Source organism: Ambystoma mexicanum, chromosome 4q (genome assembly GCF_040938575.1).
Source record: "Ambystoma mexicanum isolate Mex_15411 chromosome 4q, UKY_AmexF1_1, whole genome shotgun sequence".
In the NCBI taxonomy this organism is placed as follows: domain Eukaryota; kingdom Metazoa; phylum Chordata; class Amphibia; order Caudata; family Ambystomatidae; genus Ambystoma; species Ambystoma mexicanum.
In genome coordinates, this window is record NC_090928.1 from 1,115,373,128 (window position 1) to 1,115,391,709 (window position 18,582).

At 49.6% G+C, this 18,582-nt stretch overlaps 1 protein-coding gene across 1 annotated transcript in view; it reads left to right on the top strand.

Moving 5' to 3' along the window:
• The window catches only part of PARP1 (poly(ADP-ribose) polymerase 1), a 921,075-nt gene that overhangs the window by 794,883 nt on the left and 107,610 nt on the right, over window positions 1–18,582 (top strand). Inside the window, exon 19 of the mRNA XM_069608683.1 lies at window positions 5,601–5,753. Coding sequence (XP_069464784.1) covers window positions 5,601–5,753 — 153 coding nt within the window. The remainder of the gene's footprint in view (window positions 1–5,600; window positions 5,754–18,582) is intronic.

Sequence of the window (18,582 nt, forward strand, 5' to 3'; positions counted from 1 at the left end):
TTGCGAACGTCGGGTATTTCCTGTGTTTGAGATGGATTGGCACATGGAAATGAGCATCCTGGAGGTCCAGAGATGCCAGCCAGTCCTGGAGCTGGAGGGCCTGGAGGATCTGAGAGAGCATTACCATCTTGAACTTGTCCTTCCTGAGGAACTTGTTCAATTCTCGTAAGTCCACGATCGGTCTCAGTCCTCAGTCTTTCTCAGGTATGAGAAAGTAGGGGGAGTACCAGCCCTTGTTCCTCTCCGCTACAGGTACCGGTTCTATGGCACCTTTCTCTAGCAGGTCTACAATTTCCTGCAAGAGGAGCGGATGTGGAACTTTCAGAGAGATGTTCCCCGGTGGATGACTCTGAGGGATGCGTAGAAAAGGCAGGCAGTAACCTTGGGCAACTGTTTCCAATGCCCAAGCATCTGACGTATAGCCTGCCATTCTGTCAGATGTTTAGTTAACCTGCCCCCTACTGGTGTCTTGTGAGGAGAGTCCTCAGAGCGGTTTGGAGGCAGCTGTTGCAGATGCCGAGGGTAAAGAGGCACCTGCTGTTGCTGCAGCTTTTGTATTTTTAACCGGTCCACCTCGGGTGAATTTTTTCGGACCCTTTTGAACCTGCTGTCCTCTGCCTCTTCCGAATACGGAATAGAAGCGAAAGGACTTACCTCTCCAAGAGGTTCCTGAGGGGCGATATGGTGTCTGACGGATTGCAGCTCCCAGGGATTTTGCTGCTGCCTTTGATGTTTGAAGCTTTTCTAAACTGTCATCTGCCTTCTTACCAAACAAAGAAGAGCCGTCAAAAGGCATATTGAAGAGTCTGCTTTGCACATCTGGAGCAAAACCAGACTTTCGCAACCAAGCAAATCTCCTGGTTGTTGTACTTGCCGCCATGGCCCTGCTGATGCTGTCAGCAGAATCGATGCCAGTTTGAAGGGATTCGCACATTGCGTCTTTACCATCCTTAATGATGTTTAGAAACGCTTCCCTTTCTTCTCCCTCCGGGAGGCAGTCAGCCGCTGATGAAGCACACTTCCAAAGTGTGTGGCTGAACCTTGGGAGCGTACAAGTAGCATTGATGGATTTCAACGCCATGCTACATGCAGAAAAGATTATTTTGGCCATAGTCATGTCTCTTGTCATCCCTGTCCTGTGGAACAGTAGGGTAAGCCGATTTACTACCTGATGAAGTTGCTGCCTGAACAACCAGACTCTCGGAGTTGGGTGGCTGGATAAATATTCAGGGTCAGCAGTAGACACCCTATACTTGGCTGATTCATTTCTTGTTAACCGCTGGGATAACCTCAGGGGTTTCCCAGTTTGCCAATATTTTCCTTTATAATGCTGCATGAAATGGCACCACAGGATCCTCCTGTGGACCTTTAACCAAAATGTCTGTGAGGTCGTCTTGTTGAAAAGCAGGTGAGGGTGTAGACCACCCCATAAACTCTATTATCCTTGCCATCAAGGTTCTATAATGATTTCGGCATGTTCCCCTGGGTCTGGTTTGGCAAATTCCACTTCTGGTGAAGTGTCCAACCCACTTGCTTCATGTAAGGATTCCTGGAGGTCCTTAAACCTACCTTCCTCAGAGGTAAATTCCTCTGGTACAGGAGTTGCAGATCCCCGCAACTCAAACGGTCTCTCCTGATCCGAATTCTCCCCTTCTTCATAAATAGATGCTAAGGCTCTGGAATGATCAGATCTTTGAAATGGTATAAATCCCATTTCCAGAGCAGAAGGGGCCAAATTTGTCATAATTGGCTGAGACGACGTTGTCGACGCGGCGTTAAAGGCTTTGAAGCAATCGAAAAAGGCATCTAGAAAGTTGGTAGAGGCCTCGAGGAACTCGGGAGTATCGGAATTCTACTTGAGGTTATCGACGACATTCTCGTGATCGAGGCTCTGGGTATGGCCACTGGCTGTGTGGTGGCCGTGTGTTTGTCCTTTCTCGGCGTCGAATCGACTGACCTGTGCGTTGAACCCTTCGATAATGGCGTCAAAGACGCAGATCTTTGCGTCAAAGGGATTTTCGACGACGGCGTCGAAGACACAACCTTGCCTTTACTGGAGGGTTCGTGCTGCGACTCGCGGCGCTTTGATTTTTCGGGTCTTTCACCCAGGGTATCACCCTGAGCAGTCTTTGAGGGGGTCGAGGCCACTTTCTCGAAGACGCTAAGCATCTTTTTCCTGAATTCCTACCACTCAGCCTGAGAGTTATGTTTTGTGGGGCAGGAGACCCTTTTCGGGTAAATGGAAGAAGACGACGAGGAAGGGAATCTTCGTCTCTTTTTTGAATGCTTAGATCTCAGTGATGGGAACTGCTTCGAGACCTAGAACGAGAATGTCTTTTGTGATGGCGAGGAGACGAATGTCTCGACTCCGCCGAGGAAACTTTCGAAGAAGTTTTAACTGCCTTTCCTCTTTCGAGCTTCCCCTTACGCTCCTTCAAGGCTTTCGCCGTCATGGACATGCAGTCCTCGCACTCCGAACAATGGTGCTCGACTCCCAGGCACCACAAACAGATCCTGTGAGGATCCGTCAACGACATTTTCTTTCCACAGTCTCGACATTTTTTGAAGCCGGACCGTGGAGTCAGTTCGGATGAGGAAGCCATTGAGTATGAGTCGGTATTCTCGAGGAATAATGAAGTATATTTGACTGAAGAACTAAGCAATGATATTCCGAGGCACCACAAAGCGCGGAAAAACGGAACTGAGCAACGGACGCTGCGCGTGGCTATTTATGGACATGGTGACGTCGGCGCCGATACGGTGGCTGTCGAGGGACACCAACTCGACGGACGTAGATGTGCAGCTCCCTCTACTGAGAATTATTTCAGAGTGCAGCAAACGGGAGACGAATTATCAAAGATGAGGAATACGTCGGAGGACACAATCCCTTCGAAATATAACTCTTTCCCCCTATATAGCTAGTGTCTGTCCTATTTGAATGCTTGTCCCATTGCCAAATCTTTCTCTTCTTTACACAATCGGAATCGGTTATTTTAATCAGGGTCAGTTCTTCGAATGCAATGCACCGTTCCTCCACCCTTCTGAAGAACAGGACCAATTTCAACCTATCTTTTAGACATTCATACTGGTACGACCCCAGACTAGTCCACTCTACCATGGTTAGTTTATAAAACAATGTCAGGCTACGCTTTATATACTGGGCACACCACGATATTGACCCCAGCTCAAGGCGAATTACACTAATGGGAGTAGTCTTTGGAAGTCCCAAGACTGCCCTCTAGATTTTTCCCTCTAGGCAATCGAGGAACTTCCCATTTTGAAATGAGGTAAATTCATAGCCATATAAAATCATTGCTATTTACTTATAAATCACGTTATATGTTTGTACACAACTGTCTAGCTGAAATGATTGGTGTTGCACTCTGTGGACTCATTGTAGCCCTAGAGCACTCTAGCACCCCTCCTGAGCCCAAGCTTTACCGCTCTACTACCTTACCTTGATTGGGTTTGGCTAGACTTCAGCTTCTTCCCTGTTCACCATAATGGTTTGTGCTCCCAAAATCCATCTCAACACCGCCTGACCGTGGTGAATCCTTAAGCAACCAGTCATCTTTGTTCCCTGGAAATGGCGACCCCCTTATGGAACCTCTTCTTCGCTCCCTGGTTGTCTCCTGAGATCACCCGCTCCTCGGAAGTCTTCCTCCTTTGTGGGTGACCAGTAGTGCAGGATTACTTACCAGTATTGCACTGGTTTTGATTTTCTATCTTCTCGCTGACTTTACACATAGTTATTGAAAGTATTGCTGATAAGTCTGCTAAACTGTTGCTTAAGTGTCTTTAAGGTAACATGTTGCAGTCCTGTCTAGAACCCCCAAGGATGTATATATGTATGTTATATAGTTGTGTGACAATACTTACCTGGAGGTTTCATTGCATAATGTGCATTTTAAAGGCCCAAAAATAATAGTATGTTTGTTCTTCTCTGTCTAACTGGAATCATTTGAGTGCTGCTGTGTTCCTCGTTTTAGCCATAGACCACTCACACCCCCTCTCGACTTTAAGCCTTACCGCTCTGCTGTCTTCCTTGATTGGTTTTTGACTACACTTCAGTGTTTTCCCTGTTCATCATAATAGGTTGGCATCCCAAAATCTACCACCCAGGGTTAATTTTAGAAATCCATCTTAACAATTGCTGCTCAGCGGTGGGATAAGGTATTTGGCACTTAGTGTAGATCTACTGGATTGATCAAATGGTTATTTGTAGGAGAACTCGTTTTGAAAGTTTTAGGCCTGTGAAAGTTACTTAACCTATATCATTTTATCGAAACATACACTAGTTCTACTATTTCTGTACACAAAGTTGAATGTTTGCAAATTTGCTTAGATAAGGGTTTGCCTACTTCTGGCAACAAGTTACTTGGTGCAGAAACTAATTGATCGGAAATCTAGGAAAATGATTTACCTGTTACTAGTGATGTAAATGAAGATGGGGCTGGACCTATCGGTAGTAATACTCCTGCTATTTTTGAAGCCTTAGAAGGCACTAGTGAGACAGACGAGAAGGCTTCTCAATCTTTTTTATTATAATAATAATTGGTTATTTGTAAAGCGCATAATACCCAGACGTTTCTAGGCGCAGACCCAGGGATCGTACCTGTGGTGTTCTGCGTCATCTTGCTTCCAAGGTGAGCGAGTTGCCCCTGAGCTATCATCCTCCTGATGCTGAAGCTATATATGATTTCAAAAGGTAGGGTCTTTGGCTCAAATATATGATGGAGTCATATTCATTAATGGATAAGATTGGGGGGGAGGAAACACTTTCCATTTGTAGTTGGCTAGAGTGTAATGGGCTGCTGTTTCCTCCAGAGCGTCTGGGAATGGCTCTGGGTCCCTCCATTGATCCAAGATTTGCTATGGATCTGTTGAATGTATGAAAAAAGGACATGAATTGGGTGACTACATTTTTGAGTATACTTGTGAAGTACAAGAGGTGAATGGCTCGATAAAATTGCTTTGCTTCTCAGCAGCCTACCCGACAATGGCTGCAGCCCTAATGTGGGGTTGTCAAAGCGGGAGAGAAAGAATTCTGAAAACTAAGTGGTCTCTGCTCTTGGGAAGACTCCTGCCCAAATTTTCAAAGAGTTTTAGAGACAACACGAAAAAACAGGTCTGTCTGTTAACTTGATAGGGTGTGGCTAGACTTCAGTGTCAAATACTGTGTTCACCAACTAAGCTTGCTTCTCCGAACCAAGTTGGTTCTTTAAACCCATCTTAACAGAGAATTATATCGAAGTTCTTCCGTACACAAATGGATTTCCAAATCCTGGGAAGCTAGCAAAATGTTTATGGGGTCTAACAGAAGTAGGACAAAACGACGCCAAAAATAGATTTCTGCCCAACACATCTGAGCCATTGTTTTTCTCACTTTTTGTTCGCACACTTGAATGCAACAAAGTCAAAGAAAAATATTAGTGTCATTAGTTGAATATATTCACAGTATCCGCATTTGTCTTTTTACTGATACATTCCAAACAGCTGCTGTACATTTGTGTTAAAAAAGAAACCAGCATGTATTGTATATAGGAAGACAATTTAGTTGTACTTCTGTTTTATTTTATTTTTTTTTCTCCACTGGATAGATCTTTAAAATTGAGCGTGAGGGAGAACGGCAGCGTTATAAGCCATTCACAGAACTTCATAACCGCCAGCTGCTGTGGCATGGTTCCCGCACCACTAACTTTGCTGGGATCCTCTCGCAGGGACTCCGAATTGCTCCTCCGGAAGCACCAGCGGTATGTAAACACTGTTTGACATTAACTGCCCCCCTGCATGTTTGAAGAAAACCTCTTTGCAGCTCATGTGTTGAGTAATAATACCTGTGCCTCACTGCTCTGGATCGTATCTATGAACAAAAGTAGTTAAGTGATAATCTTGTAAAAAGTAGGCACATTAGTTTGTGCTATACAGTAAAGACAAGTTTTAATTGTACAACATTAATCCAGAGAGTTTGGCCATATTTGAAAGACCTTTTCAGGGGAACAAGAGGTTTACATGTGTCGTGGATTTTGTGGCAAGCCAACCTATTTTGTGCAACAGTGATATGTCCAGTGCACCAGGTGTTCTGAAAGGTGATGAAAAGGCTTCATACTCTGTAACTGAGCCAGAATTACATTTCTGCCTGAACAGGCCCTTGAGAAGAATTATGCCCTACTGGCACATACAACAGAAGTCCTTCAGAGGCGGCCTTGCCCTCAGTGTAGCAATGCATGTCATGTGTTGGGTAGAATGTAGAATTTTCATCTGATGTTTAATGCCTGCCCCCCCAACCCCCCAAGTGAATCCCCCAGCACTTTTATCTGGCTATCCTGGGTGACTGGGGAACTATTTTTCTCGTTCTTTCTTTTCGGTGACTGAGGAACCTTTATGATTTCTCTTGATGGAGTCTGCATTCCTCCATCTTTGGCATCTGTATATTCCTATTGCAGCTCACAGCACCTCCTGTGCAGTGTTGGTGGAAGCACCTTAAGCCTTCCCTCTTTAGATTTCTGTTACATTCCTGTGATAACAAACTTTTACCAGGAAAGGGCAATATCTTTTTTTATCCTACCTATGCTTTTTTTGTTTGTGAGATCAGCACACCCCACTGTTAGGGAGAATTCTCAAAAATTGGCTAATTCCCTTCACCTTAGAGACAGACCCCCAGCAACTTTGGTAGATTTTGAGGACTTGATTTTTTTCCTGGAAAGAGTGAACAAGATGGAGTCACTTCAGTTCCAGTATCAGTAGCTTCACGTGCACAAGCTGGTATCCCTCTCCCTGGTTAATCCTAACCAGCCTTGAGAATGGTATGCAGGTGGTTTACGAGTTGATTGGTCCGACCAACTCAAAGGGAGAAGCTGTCCTTGAAGGGGCTCCTCTGCCGAGATGAAATTAGCAATTCAGACCTGCAGCAGGGCATCACCGGGCAAACCAACGGTTCAGGAGTTGCAGCAGCCGTCCTCTTCAAGCTTGTCTTCAGTTCTTTCGTTCCAGTAGTCAACTCTGCCTTCCAAGCCAAGAGACTCGCCTTTTCTCCAGCATGGGGTCTGGCATGGATTCACATGCTCATGAATATTCCCTTATGTCTAGAAACTCACGTAGCAGTCAAATGCTACCCTTTCCTATCGAAATGGCTGGTGGCAGTGGTTTTATAACGAACTACCATGATTTTCCCAACCGCGAACACTGGTAGAGTTAAATTGCGGGAGCAATGTTTTTCAAGATGGCGTCTGAGCACCCTTTGTTTAAACAGGTCCCGGTCGTCTTTTTCGCGATTTCTTAGTGGAAAGGCCCTTCTAGAGTTTTGCTCTGCGCGCCAAACTAGGTTTGTCCCTTTGTTTCATCGCCTTTGGCAGACTTCAGGACTGAAGACCGCCTCTGGGGTGGGCAGGAAGTGATGGCGGTGCCCAAAACTCCCAGTGCTTAGTCTCCTAGGAGACCCGAATGCACTCTGGCATGATTGGCTAGCTGACTGTCCGGCAAGGACAGCCACCTTGCTGGGTGAGTGGCAGGTAGGCTGGAATGAATGGGAGGAAACTGGATAAGGAACAAGTTACTTACCTGTAACTGTTGTTCTCCAGCATGGGTCTGGCATGGATTCACATGCTCATGAATATTCCCCGTCGTCCGGCTGGGAATCCTCGGTAAAGAAAAAATCAGTATCAGTTTTGTTTCTGATCTGTCTTTCGTAGTAGTAACCAATCACTGATCTCTGCGTCATACTGACCACAGCCAATGACTGCCCACTACCTAAGCCCCGCCTCTCGCAGCCATCTTCAGATTTTTACCGCACGTTCAAGTGTTGGGATCCTCGTGCTATTGCTCTCGAGCGTTAGTGCTATTTTTCACGTTTTTTCTCAAAAAAAGTCTTTTTTCGGTCAAAAGAGCCTCAAGCTCCACTGTTTCTTCATCCGATCAACGGGGACCCGTGTCAGATTCGTCTACGCCCCTCAAGGGTGAAGATTTTGTCGAGCCACGCTTTTGGAGGACTCCAGAAGTTTCTCAGGCCCATCTCGGACATGGCCCAGGAGAAGGGAAGCTCGACGCCCGGAAAGCTGTTCAGGGTCTGCCCTGGATGCCAGCTTCAGAATGTCTTTAAGGAGGACGAACACTCCCTTTGTCTTTACTGCCTACATGTGAGGACAAGACGCACGTGGAGAAGGACTGTGCGTTTTGCGACAATATGTCGGAGCGGACCATGAAGGACCACCATCAACGTCTCGCCAACTGGCTGGAAGGGAAGAGCCCGTCCGGCGAGAAGAAGAAGTAGTCCGAGCGGTCTTCTAAGACCTTTGAGGGCGCCCCGGCGACGGGGGTCCAACAGAAGGCCAAGCACCACGAGTCCGCTGGCACCGGGAGCGCCGAACGGTCGGGCTCTGCGGGCGCCAGGCAGGGCGCATCCTCCCCTGCGCCATCAACCACGAGCCAACGCTCTGGCTCGGGTAAGAGGAAGGCCGAGCACCCGGCGAAGCTCCTGGAGAGACCCCGGTCGAGCTCGAAGGCCCCCTCGGAGGGGGAGCGAGGCGGTGACCCTCCCCCCAAGGAGAAGGCGGTGAGTGCACCTAAGGTGGTGAAAGCCTTAATCCATCCGGCCAAGGCCTCTATCGAGACAGTCGCGGCGGCCCTGGCTCAGCCTGTGGAGGCTACACCATTGGTGGCGACCTCGGGGCTCAGAGTCTCCCTGCCACCGCGGAGGGTGTCCTCTTTCATGCCCATCGACAGGACCCCCGTGAAATCTCCGACGGAGAAGAAAAGGGGGGGGCAGGAGGTCGTCGTGGATTCGGCCTCAACCTCTGAGGAAGAGCTGATCGAAGTCTTAAGCCACGGCGTTGGCATGGAAGAAGACCAGCCCGTCGGGAGGGACCCTGACGTAGGAGACGACGAGAACGTCGAAGGTGCCGACGGGGCTCCTGACCGCCCGTCGGACTCCCCTCAACCAGTGCCGCAAGACAACTCGGCGGCCATTTTGTTGGCTGTACAGTCCTTATGCTCGGAGATGAGGACGAGACTGCCGTTACCACCAACGGAGGAACCGCTCCCGACGGGGTTCCCGGAGCCAGGCCCTTCTGGGAGCCCTCTCCCTAAGAGAAGAAGGATTCATCCTCCACCTCCTTTTCAGCCATCGCGCCCTGTTCAGCCCTCCTCCCCGTCCATGACACGTGGGGATGAATGGGGACTGACACGGCCGCGACGGGTACAGACGATGAGGCTTACGACGAGGATCTCCCGTCGCCACCTCCCATTAGGGCTTCCCCGCCCGACGAGATTGGATCGTTTCACTCCATGATCGCCACGGCATCCAAGCTTTTCCAGCTCTGCCCGGAAGAGAAGAAGGAAGGTTTCCTTTATCAAAGGCGCGAGGCCAAGAGGAAGACGGTCCTCGCTGTACCTCTACTGGACGATATTTGGGATGAGGGCCTCGCCCTCCTCAAGAACCCATCCACAACACCGGCTAGAAGGGATCGGTACGAGAAGAAGTACCGGGTCCCGGACGCGGCCCCCTTGTGCCTTCGGGCACAGCCGCCCCCGGACTCGGTCGTCTCCGTGGCGGCCAGGAAGAAAGCGGGGGGGGTGCGGCCTCTACGTCGACCTCCCCACCGGACGGCGAGGGAAAGAAATTAGACACGATGGGACGCAGAGTCATCTCGTCGGCAGCGACGACGATGATTAAGGCGGCCAACGCCTTGGCTATCGTAGCCCGCTACGACAGGGAGTTGTGGTACAAACTGGCCCCCCTGCTGGACTTCCTACCAGACGACAAGAGGGCGGAAGCCCTAGAGATCTTGCAGGAAGGAGAGGTGGCGTCGGATCACGCCATTACGATTGCGACAGACATCGCTGACACTAGATTTCGCCAGTTGGGCAACGGCGTGTGCCTTAGGCGGCGTGGATGGCTCAAGGCTACTGACTTCCGTCAGGACGTGCAGACCAGAGTCTTGGACATGCCGTTCGACGGAAACAACCTGTTTGGGAAAACAGTGGACGATTCCCTTCAAGCCATCAAGGCGGACACGGAGACGGCCCCGGCTCTTGGGGTTCTCCAGCAACGGCGGCAGAGGCAAACAGGGTGCCTCCAAAGGTTCCGGCGGCGGATTTTCCACCTACCGTCAAGCGGCCCGTTCGTCGTCACAGGAAGCTTACAGGGGACGAGGCAAGTCAGGCGGACCCCACCGTCGTCGCCAAGGAGGACAAGGCGGCAAAGCCTCGTCGAAGCAGGACTGAACTGGCCGTGGGGTCGGGCCCCCACCGAAGCACCCCGGTGGGAGGCGCCGGCTGGCGAGCTTTGTCAGCATGTGGGAGTCCATCTCCACCGACCGTTGGGTGCTGGACGCCCTAGCTCAGGGTCACGCGCTCGAGTTTCTAAAGAGGTGCCCGCGCGTCCCCCCTGTGGCCAGGAAAGAACATCACGTCCCTCAACTTCTCTTGGAGGTAAAGGCGATGCTCAAGAAGGGCACCATCGAGCTCGTCCCAAAGAGGCTTTGGGGCTCCGGAGTTTACTCAAGATACTTCCTCGTGAAGAAGACGGGAGGATGGCGTCCCATCCTGGACCTACGACGACTGAACAAATTCATCAAGGCACAGAAGTTCGAGATGGTCACCCTCCAACACGTCCTGGGTCAGCTGGAGGAGGGCGATTTCCTGTCGTCGTTGGATTTGGAGGATGCCTACTTCCATATTCCCATCCTAAAGGGACACCGAAAGTTTCTCAGGTTCGTGGTCCATGGGCGTCACTACCAGTTCAGAGCCCTTCCCTTCGGATTGAGGTCGGCACCCAGGGTGTTCACCAAGTGCCTCGCACTGGTGGCGGCGCAGCTGCGCCGAGAGGGGATCCACGTCTACCCCTACCTGGACGACTGGCTCATCCGAGCAAAGACGAAGGAGCTCGCCGTGGAGCACACGGCAAGGACCGTCCAACTACTCACAGACCTGGGATTCTCCATAAACTACGCCAAGGCCCACCTGGTGCCCGCGCAAGACGCACTGTTTCTGGGAGCGAAGCTCGACAGTGTCGCTTCTGGCCTCTCCGTCGGAGGAAAGGACGAGGGCCATCTTGGGCAAGGTGCAGCGGATGCTGGTTGCGGACGCGACCAGGGTGAGGTCCATCAAGTCCCTCCTCGGAATGATGTCTTCTTGCATTTATCTCATCCGCCTTTGCAGGCTCCGGATGCGCCCGTTGCAGGAGTTCCTGGACGCGCGCTGGTTCCAGACGACGGGCAGCTTCGAGGAGAGGATCACACTCGACGAGTTTCCGAAGAGCGATCCGGTGGTGGGGCACCCGCGTGCATCTGACGGCGGGCATGGACTTCCAGACCCCCGGCCACCAGGAGACAGTGACCACGGATGCCTCCCTGGAAGGGTGGGGAGCGCACACCGAAAGTCTGCACGCCAGAGGCCTTTGGCTTCCGACGGAGAAGTCCCTCCATATCAACGTCCTGGAGCTCCGTGCAGTGTTTTGGGCCTCAGGTCCTTTCTTCCGTCCCTCAAGGGCAAGGTGGTGAGGATCTTCACCGACAACACCACCACCATGTTCTACATCAGGAAGCAGGGCGGTACCAGGTCCCCAGCCCTGTCCAAGGAGGCGCAGGATCTGTGGCATTGGGCCGTCGCCCAAGGGATGTTTCTGGTGCCGTTTCATCTGGCAGGGATAAAAAACACCATCGCCGACTCACTCAGCAGGGAGCTGCGCTCGTGCCACGAGTGGGAACTACGGCAGGATCTAGTGGACCGCCTCTTCCGACGGTGGGGCACACCCCAGATCGATCTGTTCGCGACGGCGACGAACTCCAAGTGCCGGAAGTTTGCCAGCAGGTTTCCCCAGCCGAGGAGCATGGGCGATGCTTTCTCGTTCCCCTGGGAGGGCCTGTTTCTATACGCGTTCCCTCCATTGCCATTGCTGATCCGGCTCATCAACCAGCTCAAGAGGTCACGGTGCAGGATGATCCTCGTCGCACCTGCGTGGCCGAGGCAGATATGGTTCCCGGACCTTCTGGACTTGTCAGCGTCCCCGTCAATCAAGCTGCCAGTGGACGCAGATCTTCTCTCCAGGGAAGGAGGCGCCATCCTCCATCACGACCCGAACTCGCTGAACTTGCAGGCCTGGCTCCTGCAGCGTTAGAGTTTGGAGGATACGACATACCGGCCGACTGCAGAGAGGTTCTTGCAAAGGCCAGGGCGTCCTCAACTCTTAAATGCTATGGACACAAATGGAAGAGGTTCTCTGTCTGGTGCCACGCACAGAAGATTAACCCTCTACAGATTACGGCTCCCCAGGTACTGCCGTACCTTCTGACGCTGGCCAAGGCTGGACTGGCGCACGCGTCCATCAAGATTCATCTTGCTGCGATCTCCCGATACACCAGAACCACGGGGCGGACGTCTTTGTGGTCTCATCGTCTGGTGAAAGAATTCATGAAGGGACTGTTCAGATCGTTCCCGCTGGTGAAGGCTCCGGCCCCGGCGTGGGAGCTCAACGTGGTGCTGACCAAGCTCATGGGACCTCCGTTCGAGCCTCTGCACTCGGCTCCGTTGAAGTTCTTGTCGTGGAAAACAGCGTTTCTTGTGGCGATCACCTCCGCACGAAGAGTCGGAGAGATCCAGGCCCTTTCCTGCAAACCCCTGTACTTGACTTTTCACGACACGAGGGTAGTGCTCAGGACGCACCCCTCCTTCATGCCCAAGGTACCGTCGGACTTCCACCTCAACGAACCCTTGGTGTTGCCTGTTTTCTTCCCGTCACCTTCGTCGCCGGCCGAAAGGACTTTGCACTCGCTGGATGTAGCTAGAGCGCTGAAGTTTTAAGTGTTTTCGGAAGACGTCACAACTTTTTGTGAACTTTGGACCTGTCAATCAGGGGTAGGCTCTCTCAAAGGCCTCCATTTCCAGATGGCTCTCCGGCTGTATCATGTACTGTCATCGGTTGGCAAACCGACCGCTGCCTGGCCGTCAGAGAGCCCATTCCACCAGAGCGATCGCAGCTACCACGGCGTTCCTATCTGGTGTGCCCTTGCTGGACATCTGCAGGGCTGCTACGTGGAGGTCGATGCACACCTTCACGAAATTCTACTGCGTCGATCGGGATTCCAGAGAGGAGTCCAGGGTCGGCCAAGCAGTGCTGCGCAATCTGTTCGCCTAAGGTGAGCCTGGTGAGGAGTTAAGAATTGCTTAATGTTGAATTTGATGTAATGCTTAATGTTGAGCCTTTGCCACCGCCCGTGGTTGTGCATGTGTGTACTGCTATGTATTCTTTATTCGTGAGCATGTGAATCCATGCCAGACCCCATGCTGGAGAAGGAACAAGTTACTTACCTGTAACTGTTGTTCTCCAGCATGGGTCTGGCATGGATTCACATGCAAACCCTCCCGCCTACCCCTCTGCGGCTCTTCACTTGGTCGTACTGCCACTTCACATTCTACCAAATCTGAAGATGGCTGCCAGAGGCGGGGCTTAGGTAGAGGGCAGTCATTGGCTGTGTTCAGTATGACGCAGAGATCAGTGATTGGTTACTACTACGAAAGACCGATCAGAAACGAAACTGATACTGATTTTTTCTTTACCGAGGATTCCCAGCCGGACGACGGGGAATATTCATGAGCATGTGAATCCATGCCAGACCCATGCTGGAGAACAACAGTTACAGGTAAGTAACTTGTTCCTTATCCAGTTTCCTCCCATTCATTCCAGCCTACCTGCCACTCACCCAGCAAGGTGGCTGTCCTTGCCGGACAGTCAGCTAGCCAATCATGCCAGAGTGCATTCGGGTCTCCTAGGAGACTAAGCACTGGGAGTTTTGGGCACCGCCATCACTTCCTGCCCACCCCAGAGGCGGTCTTCAGTCCTGAAGTCTGCCAAAGGCGATGAAACAAAGCGACAAACCTAGTTTGGCGCGCAGAGCAAAACTCTAGAAGGGCCTTTCCACTAAGAAATCGCGAAAAAGACGACCGGGACCTGTTTAAACAAAGGGTGCTCAGACGCCATCTTGAAAAACATTGCTCCCGCAATTTAACTCTACCAGTGTTCGCGGTTGGGAAAATCATGGTAGTTCGTTATAAAACCACTGCCACCAGCCATTTAGATAGGAAAGGGTAGCATTTGACTGCTACGTGAGTTTCTAGACATAAGGGATACTAGGTAACCACTCCAGCACTCTGTTGTAAGATAGGGTGTTCTGGGTCTAGGAATTTGAAAAGACTAGTAAAGTCAATTTCACTTTACTTCCTCTGGGAAACAGTAGTTTATCCCAGAGAAGGTATTTAAACCTTGGGAAAGCCTGAAAGGCTTCCTTTTGTCACTGCACTGAGAGTGCTGTGTGACACACATGAAAAGATAATGCCTATGGAGTTGTCTAAAACTCCATAATCGAACGTAAGAGTAAAACATAAATCAAAATACATGAGAGAGTGGGGAAAAAAGGGTCACACTCCAGATTTTTTTAAAAATCAAGTCCTCAAAATCTAGCAAAGTTGCTGGGGGCCTGTCTCTAAGGTGAAGGGAATTAGCACATTTTTGAGAATTCTTCCTAACCGCGCTGACTTAGGAACCCTGCTTTACTGCTACTGTAATTCTTTATACTTAAAGGAGTCATGCTTTCCTCCATGTATTTCCCTACAGGCATATGTAATGGATTGTTGCAACACACTGGGGAGTCTCTTGGCTGTCCCTTTTGGATTTTGACGTTTCCCTTAGAACTACTGTTCTCCAGGATAGTAAGATGCTCTTATTTTACTTACCTTTCTTTTTGTGGTTATCAGCACACACTACTTCATGTGGAGTGCTGAGGGGCCACACTAACTCCTTTCCCACTGCTCCTGTGATTTTATAGTTGTAAGAACAGACACTTAAATGGTTGGTGGCAATGGATACATTTTTCTACCATTTGTGTTTATTTGAAAGCGGTTTTCACAGCTGCAGTACAGCACCCTTGGGTGACCATTTTCCCCAAATGGCCCCAGTCTTTTTATCGCCATTTTTCATTTGTATGTTCCATCTTTGCGATGCTTCTGCCAATCCAGGTGGGGGTGGGCCCTGGGCCCTCCTAGTTTTTTGCCTTTGGTGGAGTCCATTGTGAAGCCTGCCAAGGCTCAAGCATGTCTGCTGAGGCAGGACGTGAGGGAGGAGCGTGAACCTTTGCACATCTTTGAGAGTATGCTTGGCTGGAACCAGTTCGAACTGCGAGGCTGGCTGTCCTGGAAGGACGCCCCAGGGTGATTGACTGTTCCATAGGATTGAATAAAGGGTTTCCTGCATAAAAGGCGAGGCTTTTGGGAACAAAGGCTAAGTCGACCACTGGACCTGAAGCTCCGAAGAAATTCCGACCATCGAGTGCTGCAGGACCTCCAATAACTTCAGAAGCACCACTGATGTACCACTGTTGTCCTAACCCCGTTTTTGAATCGACCGGGAAGCTCCGCCAAGGACGACTTCCTCTTCTAGCGTGGTGGGCATAAGACACTCTTCAATTTGAGCCGTCCTGCAACCTTCCAAGGCTGCAAAATTCCAGTACCCGGGGTACCTAGACTACCTTGAACTGCTTTGCCTTCCCTTTGATGAAGCTCACTGGGACTTTGGTGGCATCTGTATGGACCTCCAGAAGCACAAACCCTCTCCTCCGCAGAGTACAGGATCGAAACAAGATGATTTCAACCGGCGGTGATCGTCACTCCTGGTGCTGAGAAAAACCACAAACCGACGCGGAAGTAAGAATTCTTTGCTGGCGAGTTCCTCTCTTGACTGCTGCTGCTGGAGCCCATCCAGTGTCACCCCTTTAGTCACCATGACCAAAGACTAGGAGACCGGGTTTGCAGCTGTGCATCCAGAAGGTGTCCATCTGCATCAGCTTCTTGAGCCATTTGTGTCACTTCTTTGCTTTTGGGTTTGGGTGTTCACTCAACTTCCGTCACCCAGGCCTAACAGCTTGTGCCCCTATAGGTAGGCTTATCCAAAGCTCTTGTAACCTTTGAAAAAAATATTAACTTTGCTATTCACTTTAAAATTGCTGGTTTCTATTGGTTAAGAATTGATGCAGTCCCACTGTGTGAGACTACACAACACTTATCTGCTTGGTATCAGGTAACCCACCTTTTGATCTAGGTCTGTACTACACAAGTTGGTAGTGTGACTGAGAAGTCAGGCCTGTCTCAAGAGGGGTAAATGTGAGTTGTACAAAAGAAATCCGTAAATGCAAGTAACTTAGTAACACTTGCACTTAAGGTTTCAGTAGTTATTATTTTAAGTAACATCAAGTTTTAAAAAAAGCTTTCTTTAAAAAAAAGCCAATCTTGTGACAATGTAAATCTACTTTAAAAATACTTTTCAAAATCAAGACAAGTTAGTGGATGATCTTTGGATATGCTTCTTACGCAATTCCTACACCCTGAGGTGACTTCAATCACACGGACAGTAATGGCTTGTGTATATATCTCACTAGTTCTACTTTGCAGATTCTGAGGTTGCGGAAAGGTTAGGGAAGGAAATAAGTTAGACAGGTTCTTAGTATATGTGAGGACAACTAAATCATCCAGCACAGATTTAGAGTTTTTTTGAAAAATCACTTGTAGGGTCACCGAGTTGAAATCAACTCTAAAAGGTAAGCCAATGCAATTCCCAAATTGAGAAGAGCGTGGTTAAAAGGCAATAAGGTAAGTACCCCAAGCCTAAACAGTACCTCTTGTTTGAAGAAGAGGTCCAGCTGGATTCTGTCCTGTTGCAGCGATGCAGACCCTTGTTCCTGAGCCTCAGTGGTGGGGACAAGAGGGAGGACGTCTGCAGGGCTCTTGAGGCAGTACTTGGGAGGTCGTCTGCAGCTATGGGCTCTTTTTGGTTCAGCGCACTTCGTGGTTTCAGCGCTTAGCAAACAGCACCGTTGCGGATACCGGCTGGACTCTGCTCCCTCGGTCCTGCACGCTGGGGAGGGGACTCTAGGTCTGGAGATCCTGCTTCTGGATAGTTCTTAGGAGTCTCCTGGAACTTCTAGCCGGATTTGTTCCATGGCAGACGGTGCACTCTACTACGGACACTCGACTCCTGGCATTGGGCTTCCGAAGCAACGGAGAGGCACAGCAAGTCTGGGAGGGTGGTCCAGTGGAGTTAGTCTCAGGTTAGTTGATCCCACTAACCCAAGGGGAGAAGTCATTCTGTCTGGAGCTTCTCTGTCGAGGTGAAAAAAAGAGTTCAGCACGGTAGCAGTGCTTCGCTGATCAATGCAAAGGTCCAGGAGGTTTGTTCACGGTTTCTTCGTCTGGTGTTTCTCCCAGTGGTCGACTCTGCCTGTAGTCCCAAAACCCTCGCCTTTTAAGCAGGTTTCTTCCATTCATGCATAGCCTAGGCTGTCAATCGCATAGCAGGGTGGATATCCTGACAGCCAGCCAATCGGGACCATTTGCATTCAGGCATTCCTAGAGACAAAGGACAGGGGAGTTTCGGGACCCTTCCTCACATCCTGACCTTTCAGACACACTGGAGCCAGGGGTGGGCCTCAGGACTGTAGCCTGCCAAAGGCAAGACAAACATAGGGCTCAAATCTGCCAGCACACAGAGTAAAACCCAAGAAAGACCTCTCAAACAGATAATGCAGAGAAAAGAAGTCAGGGGGCTATTTTGACAAAATGGTCACCCATGGGGGCTGTACTGCAGCTGAGGGTTCAGCCTGCGGTAGAAACGCACAATGGTAGGAAAAGTAAACCACTGCCTCCAGCCATAAGTAGTGAGGGCAACATAAACATTTTACATGAGAATGTAGGATAAGGGGCTACTAGGTAACCCCCCAGCACTCCACATAAGCTGGTGTGTGCTGGACCTACAAAGAGAACAAGTAAGGAAAGTCAATTTCACTTTACTATTCTTGGGAACTGTATTTCTGATAAAACAAGGTAGTTCAACCTTATGAGAAATCTAAAATGATTTCTCTAGGACACTGTACTGAAGGTGCTGTGTCACCATACAAAAAGCAGATGCCTATGGAGTTTGTCAGACTCCAAAAACAGTGAAAACACAAAATCCAAATCAGGTAAAAACATAGTGTGTGAGAAAAAGGTCTCTCACTCCAGGGTTAAAATTAGAAAGTCCTAAGTCCAGCAAAAGAGCTGGGTGTCTCTAATGTGGGAGGATTTTAGCACTTATATGAAAATTCTGCCTAGCCGTTTCCCTACAGTAAATCTTTCATTTCCTATTGGTTTTGGCAATGCTAGTTTCCCTCCAAACCCTGAACTGAAGAACTCCTCACTAGTTAGGGAAAAGACTGGCTCAACCATACAAAGAATAGTTACAGTGTTGCTTATCTGTTATTGTTACTTCTTTACATTCTTAACTTATGATACAATAATGCAGAGTTGATACAAATGAGTGCTTGTACTGACCTGACTGAAGTCACTCCGTGTGTGGAGAGAAAAATACATGATTTACTCAACTGCTTTATTTCTCCCTATTATCCTAAAGTGTGTTTGATGTGATTAGTTGATGCAATATTTCTTTGGTTATCACTTGCCTTGTGTATATAAAATAAACATATCATTTTGATATAACCTTACGTGTTTCTTTGGATTTATGTTTTGAGACCGGCACGGTTTCAACAGTGACACAGACTCAAA